The 18,803-nt window shown below is 42.9% G+C and overlaps 1 protein-coding gene across 1 annotated transcript; it reads right to left on the bottom strand.

Moving 5' to 3' along the window:
• Positions 1-3,089: 3,089 nt before the first annotated feature.
• Positions 3,090-15,191, bottom strand: LITAFD (LITAF domain containing). The gene is made up of 5 exons (XM_063342966.1): positions 15,122-15,191; positions 6,863-6,981; positions 5,085-5,150; positions 3,776-3,935; positions 3,090-3,309 (listed from the first exon to the last, which is right to left on the bottom strand). The coding sequence occupies exons 2-5, from the start codon at positions 6,966-6,968 to the stop codon at positions 3,201-3,203; spliced, it is 441 nt and encodes a 146-aa protein (XP_063199036.1). The 5' UTR covers positions 6,969-6,981; positions 15,122-15,191; the 3' UTR covers positions 3,090-3,200.
• Positions 15,192-18,803: the final 3,612 nt, after the last annotated feature.

The following is an 18,803-nucleotide window of genomic DNA, read 5'->3' as shown; positions in this document are numbered from 1 at the left end:
GAGAAATTCTGCAAAATTCAGCCAAATTGTGTGTCAGGAATGACACTTATGATGTAGGGAAGAGCTGAACAGAAGGTGAATCCTGACTTCTGCAGCAATTTCTGGGTTTTTAGCTCTTGTTTTTTCTCAGAGGAACTAAACAGGCATTAGGATTCTGATGCGGGGAGAGTCAGTGTTTGGTGTGTGAGTGGTGTGGTGTCATTTATTGTTGGCTTTTAAAACAGCCCAGTCTTTAGGGTCAGAAAAGGGGGAAAATGTTCACATGTGATAATGTTTGAATCCGGCTTCAAAGCTGTGTTCAGCTTAATTTCTGTCCCAGGTGATGTTGAAGTTAGAGAAGCAGGGCTGGAAATTAAAATTTGTGAACCACCAAGCTGTAGTTAGAAGCCTTTATTTTTTTTTTAAATACTTGTGTAAACTACCGTGCCTCCAAATATTGGTGTAAAAATATTCTAACTGGTTAAATGTCTTCACATCTTAAATCATATATATAATTTCTTTGTTAGGTATATGTTCTTGTGGTTTTGCTTATGCATCTTTCCTCCTAAATGTTATCCAGCACGATGTGTTATTTACTACTACTCCAGAGCAAAGCTTGCTGTTTCACAGCCAGGTTTTTAAATGGAGAAAAGTCATAAGACTTTAAAAAAAATGTGTGAAGTGGTACAAAACCTGTTGGGCTGACATCTGCTTGGCTGCTTGTGGATTTAATCGTTGTGGTGCTATTTCCCGTTAGGTCAAAGTAGGTTGGGTCAACGGTGGATGGAGAGTGACCGACCTTGCTACCGCGTGGAAGCCGGGATGGTGCTGAGGGAATGGCGGTGGCTGCTCCACTGGGTGGAGAAGGCTGGGGAGGTGTTTGCCCTGGGCTTCTTGTGGGGCCGTGGAGCCATCGTAAAAGCTCCTTCCTAGAAATACTTCGCTTGAGAGGTGGCACTAGCAAGCCTGTACTCCTCTTAGAGGTTGTGAGTGTCTAAATATATAAAATATAAAAATAATCCAAACACAGGTAATGAGCAGTTTGTTTCCAGGCGGCTTCCTTTGACCACCTGCTGTGCCAAGGTCCAGAGGCGGCCAGTGGAAGGGTTTCTTGTGCGGGATCCATCCGGCGTCGGAGCTGAAGGCCTGTGGAGGGCTGGCCCACACCCCGTCTGCTCTAAAAGCAGTTTCTGCCTTGCTACGAGCAGCATCTTTCTTCAGCGGTGTCCCCTGGCGCTGGGGCTCAGCCCCGCAGCAGGGCACCGCCTCTCTGCAGGCTGCGGTGCCAAGCCGGCCGCCGCTGCGGCACCCACAGCCTCCAGCTCTGCATGGGCTGGAGTTGCCTGGGAAAGCGTTGCTTAGCAGTTTTTACTTGCGTTGATGCAAGCGTATGTTTTTCACACATCTTGCAGCCTGAAGACTGGAGTTTCTGTAGTCCAAAGACCACATTTCTGGTATTCTTGAAGTAAAAGACCGTGCACGCGTGCAGCCTGGTTTGGCTAAGCCGTTGTAAAACGTGCTCCTGGCTAAACGTGGTACAGACGAGCGCCAGGTGTGAGGTGGGTGGACAGTGGGGATCGCCATTCCCGAGCTCATTTCGGGCGTTCGGTCCCCTGGGCTGCCGCCGTGCCGCGGCAGCAGTGCCCCCGCCGGGCAGCCGCCGGCGCTGCAGGCCGCGGGCGGGCTGCGGGAAGGGCGGGAAGGGCGGCCCGGCGCCCTCAGCCGCGCCCGGGGCGGGGGGGTCGGTCTGCCTCACCGCTGAAAGTTCTTGACGATTTTGTGTGAAAACTGTAGGAAAGGGAACAGGTGAGCGGTATGTTACTTCAGAAGAACAGCTGGTAGCGCGCCCCGTTGGGACGTCTCCGCTCCGGGCCCCTTCCTAGAGGAGGCGCGGGGTCCCGGCCGGCAGCGGCCCACGGCAGGTCCTGCCCTTACGAGGATCTCCAGGATCCTGGAGTCGCTATTACCGGTAGTTGTTTAGGTACACGGTTGTCTTTTTATGGCTTAAATTGACCAAATAGCTAAAACAAAGAGTTTGATCAAACTTAATGTCAGGCTAAGTGTGAAGTTTTAACGTTCTTTTAACTGCGTGGTACCTACGGATCCTTCAGCGCACGGGCAGGGTACCTCTGTGGTAATGAAACGCGGTGGTAGGGGGAGCAGCCTCTGCCACACATGCCACTCGCCCACAATAATTATGGTACTAACAGAAAAATATTTACGATGTTAAAACACTGAAATAGAGGGTTTTCTTCTATTCTTCCGTTTATCTTTCCAGCCAGCAATAAACAGGCCCTGGCTGCCAATGCTGAGCAGGGTCTAGGCACCTCCTGGGCAAGTAATTACGGAAACTTGATTTTACAAGATAAGTGACTTTAGATGAGAATTGTAATAAACGTTCCGTGTAAAGTCTGTTAAGTCTTTGTTTGGGAGATGAAGCACAGCAGTAGGAAGGCAAAGAGGTAAAGTGAGGGCCTTGTGTTGTGGTTTCGGTGACTTTTTTTCAAGCTGTGCTTGCTGATTTTTCTTCTTTGTATGTTTGCCTTTTGGTTCTTGGTTTGTTAATGTAAACAGGGTGCCCCATTCTGGTCTGCGTCTCTGCTCTGGATGCAACAGCTCATGGAAGCAATGCAGGCAGAAGATGTTTTGCCAGTATTGTTAACAATAACAGGTTTATTTTCTTACCTCAATATGTAACACAGTAAAGACAGTCTCATAACTTAGTGTTTCATTAATAAATAATCAGCTACACTGTACCACCTGCAGCCCTGCAGGGGCAGGTCCCATATGAAGAAGAGCAGAGAGAAATGAAATCCCAACCGGTCAGTTCCAGTGCATAGAAGGTAAGTGCCTCTCGAAAATGTTCATGTCCAAACCTCTTGGTTACTGGTGGGTTGAAAAGTCCAGAAGAGTCTGTGTCCCAGCCAGGTTGGAGATTTGAGACGAGGAGTAGTAGTGCTGCAGTACTCACTAGCTGGTCACTTCACTGCTCAGGACAATGATTCAAATAGAGCATAAATTCAAGTGACACTGTAAATTAGTCTTCAAAGCTTTTTGTTTTAAAGTCAGGCCAACCATGTGATGGTAAACTCCAGATGGATTCACCAGCCAGGGAGCTGCAGAACCTAAGCCTACTCCTATATGTTTCCTAGGAGTAGTTTTATGTGTAGAATCTTACGCCATTAGGAAACAGACATAATCTGGTTGCATAGATTTTGTTTCTATAGTCTTTTGTATCTATAAATATGAAATTGGCAGCATGGGCAGTAATGGTCTGCATCCTTGAAGATCCTTATAAAGAGAGGTACGAAGCAGCATCCAAAACAGCACCTACAGCCAAAGAGATGGACATGCATGGAATGATTCACTGACTTTCTGCTGGCTACATCTGTGCTTTTTCTCTGACTTATTCTGTCTGCCTCTTCACTGCGTGAATTCACTTCTTTCCCAGGTCTCTTAATATTGAAAGTATCTTCCAAAAAGTTAATCATCTTCACTGCTAACGTCTTAGGCATTAGTCTTACTCTGAGCCTGATTCTAAATTACAGTAAGGAAGTAGACAATGTTGTACTAATTTTTGCTTGTCTTATGAAAAGTAATAACACGATTAAATTTAGCAAGTTTGCGTCCCCAGTAGCCATGATGACTGTATGTAGAATGGACAGAATGACCTCTTATCAAGTAGAGAAGAAATGCATACTGTCTATATAAGCACTAGCTAGAACTTTATTTCTTAATGACATTTTTTTTTAACTTTCCGCTATGAAAAATCCTCAAAGTATACATGAAAGCTTACCCAACCATACACAAGCTGGTGCACAGAAGGTAAGACAGTCTGCCCAGTCTGTAGGTGACCTGTGTGGTGATGTGCTGGCGGCAGGAAGGGCATATTGTGGATGTTGGTTTGCTTGAGAAGATTCCTGCTACAATGATCGGAGGCTGAGAGACCAAGTAAACTGAGTTTGAGAGGAAATGAGAAGAAGCAAAATTAGAAGCACGGGAAATCTTTTACAAGTTGTAAGGTCCTAATTGGAGAATGTAAATTCTTAACATGGCTATTCTACAGACACCCATGTTACTGATTTCAAGTACATTCGTAAGAACCACTGTACCGCTTGTTCTGTGTATCACAATATGTTGCTTCTACCAGTAGCTAGTACCTACTCTGATAAGGACATATACAGAGAATTGCCTGGGGGACGATCCCCATAGTCAGGCAGTCTCCGCCACCCACTGGCGGATGTAATCTGACATTGAGAATTTATCTTCTGATATTTAAAATAATATGAAAACACATGTTCTCCCTGAAGAAGAGATTTGAAGGATATAGGGGAGCTTCCTGGATCAACTTTTCAGTAATTAAAAGAAATTCATCAAATTAGTTATTCTAACGTGGAAATGTCATCAGTCAGATGCTGGTGCTCTCCCCAGTTAGTAAAGTCTGTAGCTTCCCTCGTGTTTTTTTCAGTCTGGACCTGACTCTGTTACACTCCTTGAGGGGCACGCCCCTTGTTAGGTACTTGAAGAAAATTTTTTCAGAAATGTTTTAATTTTCAGTGAAAGAAAGAATTTTAAGAATCCTAAAACAAGTTTAGGGTACATTCACACTGCAGCCTGAAGCAAAACTTCAGGAGTGGGAAGGTATTGTCTGTTAGATAGATAGGATATAGCATATCTGAGTTTAATGCCTTCTGGTCTTAGGGATTTTTAAAAATGTGTGCGTCTCCGTCCCTCCTCTAAGAGACGTTATTTGGCTGTTCTTTGAAGCCTTTCCTCAGTGTTTCCTTTGAGCTTCTCCACTTCCATAAAGGTGACTAGAAGAGGAACAACGACATATTCTGGACTTAAAATGATTTGTTCTGAAAGTCCTAGCTGGTTTTAAGAAAATGGGTGCTTCTGTAGATTGGCTAATGCTGGAAAAATGAGTCTGAGTCTCTCATCTTAGTTTATCTTTCAGCATGTCTGGGAAAATTTTCCAGCCTCTTAGACTGTGATTGGGTCAGAAAATTCCATCTTCTCTGTTGATTTCAAAACAAAAACCATTTCACTTCTGTTAGCATATGGAACCACAAACATTGTCAGAAACACAGTCCCCTGGCACTTACCTGGTTGTTCAATGGTAGTTGTTTCTCGATAGGAGTAAGGTGGGGGAGAAGGATACTCATAACCCCCTGTGCAAAGAAAAACAGGGCAAAACATAAAAATGCATACACCTTATGCCTCCCAAAAGCCCCTTTCGGAGCCTGACGAGAAGCTGCATGGGGAGGTGCCTACCTGAGGGTAGCCTCAGCCTACCTGAGGGTGAAATAAATGAATGTATAAAAAAATACATTCATGAATACATTCAAAATAAAACTTCACAGCCAGCTAGCGTGGGTGTGGTATCAAAGTACGAGGATGGTCTGCAGCAGGACAGAAACAATGTAAGTCCAAGCAGGGAATAAGCCCACAGGGTTACAAAATGGGATAGAAAACGGGTTTTCCAAAGTGAGACAAAATACAGTGGCAAAGTTAAAAAAATATTAGCAGTGTTTCCTTGAATGGCTTGACAGAAGTGGTAGAGATTTGCAATGGCATTTGGGTTTAACGGTAGTGGTGGTGTGTTAAGTTTGGGGGTTGTTTTTTTGGAGGGAGGCTTATTTGTTGAAAAACAAATTTGTAAAAAATTTAAAAGTCAAGAATTTCTTTCTGATCTAGAAGAGTAATGCGGTTAGTACGAGTTATCACTCAATGCGTTTTTGTGAAGGACCTGCTTCCTGCGCGAGGACAAGACACTGCAACTCAAATTTGTTAGAATCATAGAATTGTTAGGGTTGGAAGGGACCTTAAAGATCATCTAGTTCCAACCCTCTGCCATGGGCAGGGACACCTCCCACTAGATCAGTTGAGTGTTGAGTGCCTGTCCCTTGGTTGAGCAGCTCATGAGTGAGACTTTTTCTCCCCAACCTCTTGCAAGCTCTTCTCAGTTTAGGAAGAGGCCAGAGAAATCTCTGAAGATAAAAATGTTTACAGAGAGAGCCGACCAGACTAAAATACTCTGAAAACGAGTCAAGTTTAGAGCTCCAGTACTGACAAATCTAGCCTTGCTAGATCCATCTGACCTCCCATTCTGGTTTCTGCTCCAGTTCTATCTGGAGAATGGCAATTTCCTCAATAGCAGGAAGGTAACAAAGGTAAAATCACTGATATCTCAGTATGTCTTTCAAGGAGTGTAGGCTGGAGCAGGCAGAAGACAGAGGAGTGTTGTGAGATACTTGTGTAGGTGTGAGAGCAATGCCTGGTTTCAGAGGGAGAAGCCAACCCAGCAAGCAGCAGATGCTCACTTGCAGTCGTTGAGCTGAATTGCCAGCACTTCAGAAGTGATGTGCCCCCGTGAGACAGCAATGGGGAGGGGTTGTTCCTTTGTATAGAACCTGGCTGCAGAACTGACTCATCTGGGGAGGGCAGCTCTGGGCAGCAGAAGCATTTGGGAAAAGGCCAGTCCTCTGGAAATCTAGATTACAATCTAAGCAAGATATAGTCTGTCCATGTACGAAGTTTACTGGCTGAACACTTCCTTGTTAGGAATATGAAATTACTGTAGAGATACACTGCAATTCCTTTTCCAATAAAGCATGTGTTGTTAGGAAAATCATTAACTAAACCAACAAAAATATTTTTTGACATTTTAAGTGATGTTCCTGTTAGGAGATCCTACCAGCTTGCCTACCCCAACCCTGGCTTTTATATGCTGGCACAGGTGCGCACTTAACCAATCGTGTCCTGGCAAGGCTGGGCCCCTTACCAGCTGGCTCAATTACACTCTGGAAACCAGCTATCAATGTTTGCCCCACAACCACCAAGAGGGTGCTCTTTCCAAAACCCTCCCCGCAAAGCTGCTTACCCTCTTGGCTGCAGTACTCTGGTGCAGAGGGTTCTTGCGTGTAGGGTTCCTGGCGCGGTTCATACATAATCATAGGAATTTCCACACGTCCCTTCTCACTAGGCATCTTTGCAATTCACCTGCCAAAAATAGTGCCAAATGAAATCTGCTGGAAGTGACTTTCAGTGCCCTGTATTTGTCAATGCCTGCTTCTGTAACTCCTGGTTTTCACACTCAGATTTTACTTAGAGGAAAATTAGCAGTTCTTATATTCTGGCTTTTTTATAGACTGAAGTGCAGTCAGTTCCTGTTACACTTCATGATGAGGAAGATGGGAAGGAAGAGCAGGAAAATACTGTCTTTACATATTTCTTTGTGCTGCAAAGCTAAAAATGTTTGCCCAGAAAACACACTGTTCAAAGTGTGTAAACTTGTGACTGAAAGTGTTACCTTTGCAGAAAAGTTAACCTAATTTTTTTCTATGGATTGTCAAAATGATCAAGGAGGGTAAGAGCACACTTTGGAGCACCTGTGAAAAACCTTCATGTGTCATTAAGTCAGAGGCTGCAACAGTGCAAGCAGTGGCAATTTGGATCTGTCTTTCGTCGGGTTATTGTGCAACCTTATCATCATCATTACCGTGACCAGTTTTGCACTGTGAAACTATTGTCTCATCAGTAGTGTGACAGGCTTTTGTTGGGCAAGATCATTATTAAATATGACTGTACTGCCTGAGGCTCTAAACAAGATCAGGCCACAAAATATGTGTGTTTTGCAGGTGTTAGCAGGAACAGTTCCTCCCAATAAAGGAGAGTGGGAGGAAGAGGACACAGCTGGACATGTGTGTTTGTATTACTGTAAATGGAATGGCGTTAATTATTCCTAGCTGTCCCTTGAACCAGTATTGACTGGTTGATTTCCTACTAACATTAACCCTAGGACTCCTTTGCAGAAGAATGTTACAGCCTTTCATGCAGGTCAGCAAGGAAGGGCAGTTTTGGGGGAAAAAGGAGCAAAGATGTTTGTGAAGAGCTGCTAAACGAGTCTGGTGCATGTTTACTGGCAGCTCAGGTAACTCCACACAGCTCCTTGCAGTCCAGCTAAATGTCCTGTGTCATTGTGAAGACACCTTCCCCGGTTTGGACCAGGACTGTGTCCATCTCACCTGCTCGCTGGTGATGGAAAAGTGAGGAGTTATGTTGTTAAGAGGCACTTGGATAAGTAAATAGAGACTGAGAAATATAATGTTTGGCAAGTCGGCACAAGCTGCCCAAGTACGTGAGGTCACACTGGAGTAGGATAGAAATTGCTGAACAAGGCAAGATGGTCTCAACAGGTCTGTTTTCAAGGTGTGTTGGAGGGCAGTATATATGGGGGAGGCCAAAAGAGGGCAGATTAGTAGTGCTGAGATAAAGCATCAGTCCTTATAGGGAGGAAGAAAAGGAGGAATTTGAAAATACCACTAGGGAAGAAGTGATGTAATTTTAACAGATCTGGATGAATGGGAAGTGATATGGAAAGCAATAGTAGAATGAACAATAAAGGAAATCGGTAGGATGGCGTGGAGAAAAAATCAGAAATACAGCATTGGCCACATTAAGGCCAAAGATGCTGGAGCAAATTACTAATATGTGGATTGGAGAGGAGGGATAGGGAGAGGTGCATCTTGGTATTTACTTGTTTTAAAGAAGCTAAAACAGGTGATTTGGAATGTCAGAGGCATTAATAGGCCATTGTTGAAGTTTCATGAGGATCCCACTGAGAAGAAAAAAGAAAAGCTGAGAATCGAGAGCTTGGGTAAGGTGAAGCTATGAGAGCCAGGGGAGAGTAATGATCTACAGAGAAGACAGACAGTGTGTAAGTAGTAACTGTGGGTTCACGAGTGTGATCATAGACAGGATTGCATTAGGCAGTGTTGGCCAAGGGCTGTTGCCTTGGGATGAGGATCAGTGGGCAAAATTATAAGGAGTCTCTTCAAGTTTTTTGCTTATTGCTATCTCGGTACTTAAACACCATACACTAAATACTGGGTGGTGTCAGTTTGTGTGACACTTCTGATGAATTCATCTCACTGTGACACAGGAAAAGAGGAAAGGGCTTTTGAATTTTGTCCAGTGACTGTAGGCCCAGGCAAAGGGCCTGTCATGAGGCACAGAGTAGGAGGGATTAATAATGGTTAACATAGTGAGAGCACTGCGAGTTAACAGCTGAATGCAAGCAAACACTGACTAATCCTTGCCCCACCCAGTGAGGTATTAGTATAATACTTCCAGTTAAATGCATAGGACAAGAGATGCAGAAGTGAATCAGCAGCAGAGCCAGGAATAGTGTGGGAGTCCCACTGGATGCCAGGTCTGTGTTTGATCTACTGGAACTATCAAGCACAGAAGCTGTGGGCCTCAGGCTGATGATGAAGTTGGTGCCCTGAATTTGCTTGCTTTCAGTGTCTTGTTATGTGCTGCCATTAACTCTGTGTTTTGTGATGGAGGACCTGTCCTAGAGCAAATAAGCTGGGAGATCTGGATGGGCAGCTGGGCCTCAGCTTCTGCAGAAGCTTCCTCAGCCTACCTGGGAGAGAGTACCAGAGGGTTAGATACCTACTGGGCCTGAATGCTGCAAGTCCAGAGGTCCAGGACATGCATTCTCTAGGGTGTTTTATGCAACTCAGTAGCCCCTTTCATTTGGCATATAAGTGGTTACTCTCAGTTGTTGGTTGCATCCGTGCCTGGGATGTCTGAGAGTTCTTTGGGGCTGTGACACCTAACCTGTGTTATTGCCATAGATCAGAGCTAGAGACTTTCCTCTCTCAGATGCGATCATTTGCTGGAGAGGAGATATGGGAGAGAACAAACAGTGTTAGTAGCCCCGTAGGAAAAAGTCATAAGGAGAAATATCAGGCAGCAGTTCCTGAAGAATAGGAAAATGTCTTATAAACTCCCCTCCAGAAACCAGTAATATCTAGAAGGCCCACACTTAGTAGCTATGGAGGTACTTGAAGTTGTCTTCTCTGCAGTCACACTGAGTTAAATGGAGCTCTGTGCGAGGGCAGAGCAGACCCTTGTGCACTCCTGAAGCAGGGGCTTGGTTTATGTGAAGCGCTTAAGATCGACTCAAGCAACAACAAGCTGCTTGATTTGCAGGCAGAAATGTACAGTCCCAGGGACACTGAAGCAAGTCTGTGCCTTCTTTCCCCTAAAGTCTTAGTCTCTTCTACATATGGGTATAATCCATTTGCACTGGAAAATAAAGCTCACTTTAATTCCTATGTAAATTAATATTAAAAAAAAAAAAAAGGCAAATCACACCCTGAGGCATATACACAAAGAGCCAATTCAGGGAAAGGAAGGTGGAAATGACAAAGCCTTTATGTTCCAGGAAGGACATATCCTAGGGGAGAATGGGCAATGGCAGTTTCCATCATCTTCCTCTGGATTTGCTCCAGGCACTTGTGTTCTGGTGTGAAGAGCGGTTGTCATGCAGCCAAGCAAAGCTGCTGAACTCCGAAATTCCATGGCAGGGCCCCACGTTCCAGCTCTCACCTGCCTCCTCTGCACGTTCCCCCCAAAACGTCCCTGATGGCTAAATAATCCCACAGATGACGATAGTTCAGCATGTGCGTGCAGGGGGGCACAGGCGCCGTCATTTGTGCTTTGTAAAGGGGGAAGTGAGACACATGGAGGACAATCTTTTCAGGAGTCCTGACAGAGTTGTCATTTTGCCTCCCATGTATGGTTCAAATAGTCGAAAAGAGAACAATGACTTTCCTCTCCTCTTTGTGGTATTTTTCAGAAAGGTTTTTCAGGTGCTGCATGTTTGCAGTGGTGGGCAAAGAGACAGTCCTATCTATGCAAATAATTCTTCCCCTTTCAGAAAAACTTTTTCCAGTTTGATTTCAAGTTTGTTGGAAACACGCTTTTCCCACAAACACTTCTTCAAAGGTGACATTGTGGTATTTGAAATGGAAGCATTTGTGAGCCTGGAGAGTCCCATGGGATTCGTGTCGGTTTTGACCCAGGTATAGCTCAGCTCAGCAGAACGCAAACTGGGAGCTACTCAACAGTCATTTCAGAAATCTCATTACTTGAGTGCTGATGCATCTCTGTTTTAGTCTTAGGAGCCCATGCCAATGAAGTATTTACTATTTCATTTGAAAATTGAAGTTCACTGCAGTGCTAATTTTTCTCCATTCAGATTCAGAAATTATAGTCTGAAAAGGAGAGGAGGCAGATGGGATTTGATGGGTGCATGTGTATTGGAGTCCAGGTAATGTTTCCCTTACCTTGGTATTCTGTTCTGTTGCAGTTCTTCCTCAGAAGTAATTGACCTAGTTAAAAAAATGATGTTGTACTTCTGTGAAAGCTGATCAAGATTTACTAATATATATTTTTTTTAATTATTATTATTCAACTGAGGCTTTTGCTAGCAAGAAGGTTAATTGTTGGTCTCATACTGCAGACTCCAAATGAAGTTTCTAAAAAGTTTTCAAAAATACTTGTCACTGGCCTATCTCTGTTCCAGTTGAAGGAGTGGAGCTGCTCCCAAGACCCAGACAGGATGTCACGGCACAAAATACCTTCTGGGAGAGGAGGAGAAAATGTAGGGACAACTTGGATATGTGAGAGAGGGAACAAAGTTGCAAAGGGCTTTTTCTGTGCCCTGTCTGTACTACAGCTGGCAATAAGGGCTGGATCAGTATCATGTCATCTGACAGGAGGTTGTCATATTTGGCTATCACTTCATGTACCAGGATGGCATCCAGAATCCTAGGCAGGACAGGAGGCGGTGACTTTATAAGAAAAGTGTTTAATCTCTATTCCAGCTCCAGCTGATGTCAGTTGAGGGATTTGTCATTGACTTCAGTAAGAGTGAGTTCAGAGACAGAAAAAAGAGAACATGGAATTTCGGAGGAAACATTAGGTGAATCAGGTATTTGAAGAAGACAGGGTAATACATTCAAAAGTTTTCTATTTTGGAAGATTAACGTTAAAACATTATAGTAAGTGATCTTCAGATTTCATGGACATGTGGAGGTGTAGCAGTTTTCACCAGTGATTTGTTGGCTTGTAGGAAACTAGTCCAAAGGCTTTCAGTTTGCTGTAATGTGTTCTGGTTCTCCTGTCATCAATAGTTTAATGTTTTCTTGGGCATTTAGCCCTTTCAGCTGCATTTATGAGACAATTTCAATTTCTGGTATTTTAAAGAGTGACCATAAAATGCCATTGCTGGCATGCAGTTGCATCTGTGGCTTGAACAATATTGAGTGCCTCTGTCTCACTTTATTGAAGCAGTTAATTCTAGTTTTCAGCTAGCAATGAAACACTGAATTCCTCAGTGGAGAGATCTTTTTCCCTTTAGCCCAGAGCTGATCGTTTATGGTAACATTCACAACGTGCTGAGGTTTTTCAGATGTTCGGGAAGGAATAGTTCCAGCTCTAATACAGATAAAGAGTTGGGGAGCAGCATTCAGGTATTCGTTCATTCCTATTCTTAAAATAGAAGCAGATGACTGCCATCAGCAAATTAAAATTTGGATGTTAAAAAGTATTCAGGATGTTTGAAGTAGACAACCTTTTCAATGAGATGAAGGATGCTCTGCCAATTCACCATTCTTACACCCAAATTTCGTTTTTAATCCCACAGTTATTCTGGCTTTTAAGCCTCTATCAGTCTACCAGCTGCTTTTCTCAAATGGAGAGGGTGTAGCTAGGGGGGATGCAACTGATGATGAACTGTATTTCTTGCTGCAATCTCTTCACCTGATTCCCTTGGCTTGTCTGTTGACTGCAGTGACTCACTAGCTGATATGTAAGGTCACTGCTTGAAGTGATCAGTGGAAGAAGTTGGTCGTTCATCTGTTGAAGTCATCAGGATGTTTTTGCCATTGAGCCAGGGAGTTGGGCAGAACCCAGAAAGTCACTGTGTAGATTCTGCTTCTCCTCTCATGTGGAAAGGGAGATATTTATGTGTAATCCAAGTCCCCATGGCTTACATGGACATTTAGAGTAAAATGAGCATTACCATTGTTCACAAAATCATGAGGAAGCATATACTGAGGAGCAAAATGTTGTGGACTGAGCTCTACTGAGAAAGAGTTCTTTGCTTTTTCCATTTTAGAGAAAGAGATTTGGAAGGATTTGGGTTTGTTTTGTTGTGGTGGGGTTTTTTTGTTGCCTTTTTCTTTTTTTTTAAGTGTAACCCAGTGTTTGTTTGCTGTGATGTGTGCCTGGAGGGCTGGTTGCCTGGTTATTGGGCTTGTGCAGGCAGCTGCAGCACTTGTGCATGCAGATCGGCAGCCTGTCCCTGCCTACGTGGACTCAGAAGGGATAGGCAGGGACTCCCTGGATTTTCCAGTCCTGTCCCAGGTCAGACATTTATGTTAGGTTATTCCTTCATGAAGGGAGCTCCACTCTATAATTTAGTACATTTACTGCTCCTGTTGCTCTCACCTCTAAAGCAGTTGAAAATGCTGTAAACTTTCACAAACCTTCTAGCTTATGAATAAACTTATTCGTGGTAGTTTATTCCTGTTTGCTATTGTGCTAGTATCATGCTTTTGTAGGAAAACCTTCTCCCCTTGAGACAGCCCAGAGAACATTCCTGTCTCTCTGCAGCCTTTCCTTCACAGGGCTGAGCAAGCTTGCTGAGTCCTTCTCATTTCTGTGCAGTGAATTCATCCTTCTTGGCCATGAGTGGCCAATGAGCTCTGTCCTCAGCCTATATAATGGTATGAATGTCATTTTATATTTAATGGAAATGCTGTCTTTCGAATAATCCAGTTGCACCTTTTCCTTTTCCCCAGCCACATTATGCTGATGGTTTATATTTATGCTGTCATTAACCAGCGGCAGGTCTTTCTCCTCCAATGTCATTTTGTACTAATGAACTCCCAGCTTGTAGCTGAAATTCCTGATATAATTTTCTAAATGCACTGCTTTGTAGCATTATAATACATATGAATTCTGTCACAGCAGTTCTCTCGGTTTTATCATTCTGTGTAATAGACTTTCTGCTTCCATAATTTGTTTCTTCATTCATACGTTTTATTAGCCACTCATATTTCTGTCAAGGTTATTAATTAAAATTCTGAATAAGCTCCATCACTGATTTCTGTGTTAACCTTTGACGCAAACCAGATAAATCTCTTAATTCTTGTTCCTTAATTTACTGTTTGAGGTACAATCCCTTGCTTCCTTCAGATGACCAACTTCACTCACATTTAAAGGGCCCTTATTCTGAAAGACAAGCACAACTGGGCCCTGGGATTGCATTAGAACCTGTCCCACCCTAATTACCATTCCAAAAATAGAGTACTAACCGCTAAAAGGAAGTATTGTCCAGTGGTTTGTGCATTAACCTGGACTAGGGGGAAAAAAAGATGGGTTCAGTTCCTGTTCTGCAACAGTGATGATGAGCAAGTTAATTAGTCTTGGTTTTGCTCAGCTCTCTTGTATACAGGAGCACCATATCGGAGAGATACTGCGACCATTCTGCAGTGACGTGGTCCAAATTTCGTTATGCCTTGCCTTAAAACTTCACCAAACAACAGAAGATAAGAAATGCGGAGTTTAGATTCAGCCTTTGTCCTCTAATGACACAATTTTGTCTTTCGTGTTCTCTTCTAGCTGTCAGAATCGAGAGCACCCTTAACCAATTGTTTCCAGCACTTCATCATTACCTTAAAATTTGATGTTTGCCATGTTTGCATTTAATTTTTTTATGGATTCACATTCCCTTACCAACACCATTGAATCATGGGCAGACAGCATTTTATTTATATCCATGTAAAAATAATGTCCATAACTTGTCCTTCAATTGAAAACTGAAAGAACAGCTTAAGTAATGTAAGTGATGTAGCATCTGGACCTGGTTTAGAAACTCCTAAAAAGTTATTATGAACAAACATTCATTTAAAGAAAGCAGGTGTGTCCCTGCTAAGCCCTTTTCTATGGTGCATTAGTTTAACTTTCCATTCTTGTTACCATTCTCATCTTCACCTTTTCAGAAAGCTAGTTTTCCTGTTTTCCATTTCTGATCCGTTCTAGGAAAAACTTAAAATATCTTGAAAATCTTTGCTTCCGTATTTTAGGAACGTGAAAGAGAGAGAGCTTATAGATTTTGAAAGCTTGGCAATTTAATCTCAAAGAGTTAACATTTACAACCGAGAGCCACAGCTGTCCTACTCCTGGGGTTCACTGTCTGGTTTAGTCCTTGCCACCTCCTTTTCCTTATTTTTTAAGGAGTAAACATAGTATTGATTCCAAGTAATTTGAAAGCTCTTACCTTTAGGTAGCTCTGGCAAATCTGGGGAGCAAAAACACTTCAAAAGCTTATCACTTCATCCATGTCTTTGCAATGTGGCTGTGTCTAGGAAAGAAAGCAGCACACATGACCAGTGACGTGACCTGCCGTCACGCCTCAGTAGCGTATCCAGTTGAAGATGTGAGCAAGTCAGGTAGGTAGACAGTGTATAATTACCCCAGTTCGCCAGCAGTCCCAGCCTACTGCTCACACCTGCTCTGCAGCAAAAGGAATGTTGTGTGACAAGCTTGCAGCAGAGTTTTTTCCCCGGAGAGTTTTCTAATATCCCAGAAATTTTACTTCATGCTAACCTGAAAGCTAGATGAAGACAATTAGAAGCAGCATGGGAATAAGATGAGGACAATGGAGAGAAAAGTGTATATCCTAACCCATTGTGCTTCTATACCAAACCATCACAGAGAATGATGAAAAGCCATACGTACAGTTGTATATGGGCTTCTATATTTTGTTATCAAAGTCAATGATCACTTTAACTTCCTGATGGATTAAGCATTTGTGCTTAGATCAGCAAAGATATCTCTGCAGGGTGGTAACCATTGACATTATAGCTAGGATATCCTTGGTAACTAGGTTTGTAGCTGAACCGGACTTTTTGTTAAATAGATGCTTTGTCTCTGTGCTGAGTTGACCTTGGTGAGCTCTGAGACGCCCACCCAGAAACTCTCACTGTCCTCCTCAACAGTACAGGGGTTAAAAATAAGATGGAAGCGTTCTTTGGTTGAGATAAAGACAGGGAGATCATCATGGGCAAAACAGACTCGACTTGGGGAAAATTAATTTAATTTATTGCCAATTAAAATATATTTGGATGGTGAGAAACAAAGACAAAACCTAAAACACCTCCACCAGATGCCACAGATTTGGCATTTCTAAGTAAAATGGTGGCCACATGAACTTCTTATTAAGGATCGTTCTCACTTCATCCAAACCCACTGCAAAGACCGTTCTCCACAACAGGAGCCCATCTGCAGTGCTCCTGACAAGGACAGAGCATGATGCATCGTGTTTGCCTGGGGCACTGACATCACCAGTCCAAAACATGCTGTTCACTCAGCTCCTGGGGAAACAAAGTCTTACTCAAGAAAGGGCTGCAGCAGTGCAGGAAGCCCCTGACCTTGAGAGGACAGGATTGCAAAATAATTGGCAAAGTAGTAAGGTACAGCTGAGAAACTGCCAATGGGTAAAGGAAGAAGAGAGTGAAAAGTTGAGTTTTCATGCCCCTTTTGTCACCATAACTTGGAAACCCTTTGAAACAGAGATTTCTGTTGCTAATGAACGGCGTGGTGTTACCAGATGGTGTTAATGGTGAAAGTACATCACCTGCCTCTCATCTGGACTTGAAGGACCAGGTACAGAGCACCTGCTCAGATTTGCCTCGCTGGCAAAAATGGAGGCTCAGCACTTGGTATCTTACACTCTGCCATAATTTACATTTGACCACCATCAAAGTAGTTGTGGACTCCCCTGACAAGAGCCATGTCTCCAGGCTAAACTAAAAATATGAAAGGATGGCTGACAGTAGCTGTGGCTGATCCTGTTTTCGCATTTCAAATCTTTGCTTTTTCACAGGTTTCCTATGTGATATTGGGCAAGTTGTTCACTCCTCTGCGTTTTCTCCATGTAAAGCGGATAATAGACTGATGATAATATTATTGCACAACTTAATTTTAAGAGATGATAAAATGCTGCTTTATTGAAACTGAAAGGTGTTGGGGAGATATGTTATTTTGACAATGCTTTCTCAGAGTTCACTGGTCACTCCCATGTGTATGGCTAAATATAGTAGGGTATTGAGGATATTTGATGAGGTTAAAAGTCAAGAGGTAAACCTATAATGTATAAATACAGCAGGTACTAAAAGGGTGTTGAAGAGGCTGAAATAGGGGATTAGTAAAAGGAGCGTGAGGAGGAAGGAGCAGCAGAGAATAGATGCTATGGACTGACCACAACCCCCCCCCCAAGTCCTCCTGCACCACTCAGGTTAGGTAGAGGAGTCAACAGTGAAGGAGTGAAGCAGAGCCTGGGAGTGGCGGGAGGAAAGTTGTTGTGTTAATGTTTGTATTTTTTTTCCCACTACCTGAAATTATTTATTTTAACTGGCAATAAATGATATTATTTTTTCCCATATTGAGTCTGTTTTGCCCATGATGGTAATTGCTAAGTGACCTCCCCATCTTTATCTTGACCCACGAGTTTTCTCATTCCTGTTACTCCTATTTTCTCTCCCTGTTCTGCAGTGAGCGAGCGGCAGGGTGGGAGTCTGCTTTTAGCAGAGGTTAACCCACCACAAATTCTCACTCTGTGTGTCTTTACTCATTCTGTTCCTTGCAGATGCAGTCATTAACAATTCATGGTTCCTGTGAGACACAAACATCATCATAAGTTTTTCAGTCAACAGTTGCCTCAAATTCTTCAACAGCAAACCCGTCTGTAAAAATCTGACTCTCTGCTAGCAATTTAGAGGTGTTTAAGTTTTTCTTGGAAACATCTTATTGGTGTTCATTTGTGACATGCTTTGCACCAGTGAAAATCAAGAATGAAAGAATGATGTTCATGAATAGAATAATAAAATGAATGAAAACGGAAAGAGTAGTGAGCCTTCTGAGACTGACATATTGTGAATGAAACTCAGAGGAAACCACAGAACATACCAGGATATAGAGAATATATGTCAGAATACATCTCTGTGTATTCTTATCTGTGCTGGTGAATGTCCTGCTGGCACTAGAGAAGCACATAATGTGCTCTTAACTTTTTTGGGGTTCCATGATAGAACTTACCTGTCAGTATAGACAGAGGCTGGATCAGGTTGAGTCACTGCATGTTCATACTGCAACATACCATTCCTTCATGAGGTGTTTTAGGGTCTAGCGAAAACACTATGTATTAAAGAAAGAAAAGAGAGAGGTGTCAAAACAGTAATACCTGTAGAACAAAATGGAGTCAAAGATAGTCCCTTTATATTTCTAGTATTTATTTATTTTTTTATATATGATAGCTAAATATCTCTGAAATTATACTTGTGAGATGGTCCTCTGCGATCTGAACCTCAGTAACAGGTTTGTGAGCGCGTATGCGTGTATGGGGAAAAAAGCCATGGATACCAAAAAGTGCTTATGTTTCTCTCTGGCTTCAAGTTAAGTGTCCATAGTGTGTGAGACTGGGGATGAGGAATTGCTGCTGAGATGTGTGCTGCAGGGGCTGTCTGTGCAGGATTGCCTCCCTCCCCTTCCTGCTCCTGCCCAGCTCCGTGGGGAACCAGGTGGATGCTTGGCACGGACCAGATTTTCTTTTGTTCATGGAAACATTTGATAAGGTAGGTTAAAGATAGATTTTAAGATGGCTGTGGTTGCTATCAAATTAATATTTCTTTGTGGTAGAATATTGTGAGACTATTATTTTTTGAAATACTTCTTCTCTGAACATATACTTGGGTGTTCTGTGGGGTACAGAGTTTAGAATCAGCCACAGTTCCCCTCTTCCGTGTTGACATATAAAATTGTTAATTATGTATATTCTTCTTGTAATTACTAGCCCTGAATTGTTTCATTCCTTGCTTTTCAGTGACTGTAACATTGCAATCAGAGACACTACCATTACACCGGAAACTAATCTGTGGGAGAAAGGGCCAATTTCTTTAGGG

The sequence above is a fragment of the Chroicocephalus ridibundus genome, chromosome 8 (assembly GCF_963924245.1).
Source record: "Chroicocephalus ridibundus chromosome 8, bChrRid1.1, whole genome shotgun sequence".
NCBI lineage: Eukaryota > Metazoa > Chordata > Aves > Charadriiformes > Laridae > Chroicocephalus > Chroicocephalus ridibundus.
Note: the sequence above shows the minus strand (reverse complement) of the source record. Positions and strands in the feature narration are given on the sequence as shown.

What these genes read in the sequence shown, in the direction of transcription:
- LITAFD (XM_063342966.1), bottom strand. Translation starts at nt 6,968, where the DNA reads ATGCCTAGTGAGAAGGGACGTGTGGAAATTCCTATGATTATGTATGAA. An exon ending in AGAGTACTGCAGCCAAGAGG is followed by an intron (nt 5,151 to 6,862) that starts GTAAGCAGCTTT and finishes TTCTTTGCACAG; the next exon opens with GGGGTTATGAGTATCCTTCT. An exon ending in ACCAGCTTGTGTATGGTTGG is followed by an intron (nt 3,310 to 3,775) that starts GTAAGCTTTCAT and finishes CTTTGGCTGTAG; the next exon opens with GTGCTGTTTTGGATGCTGCT.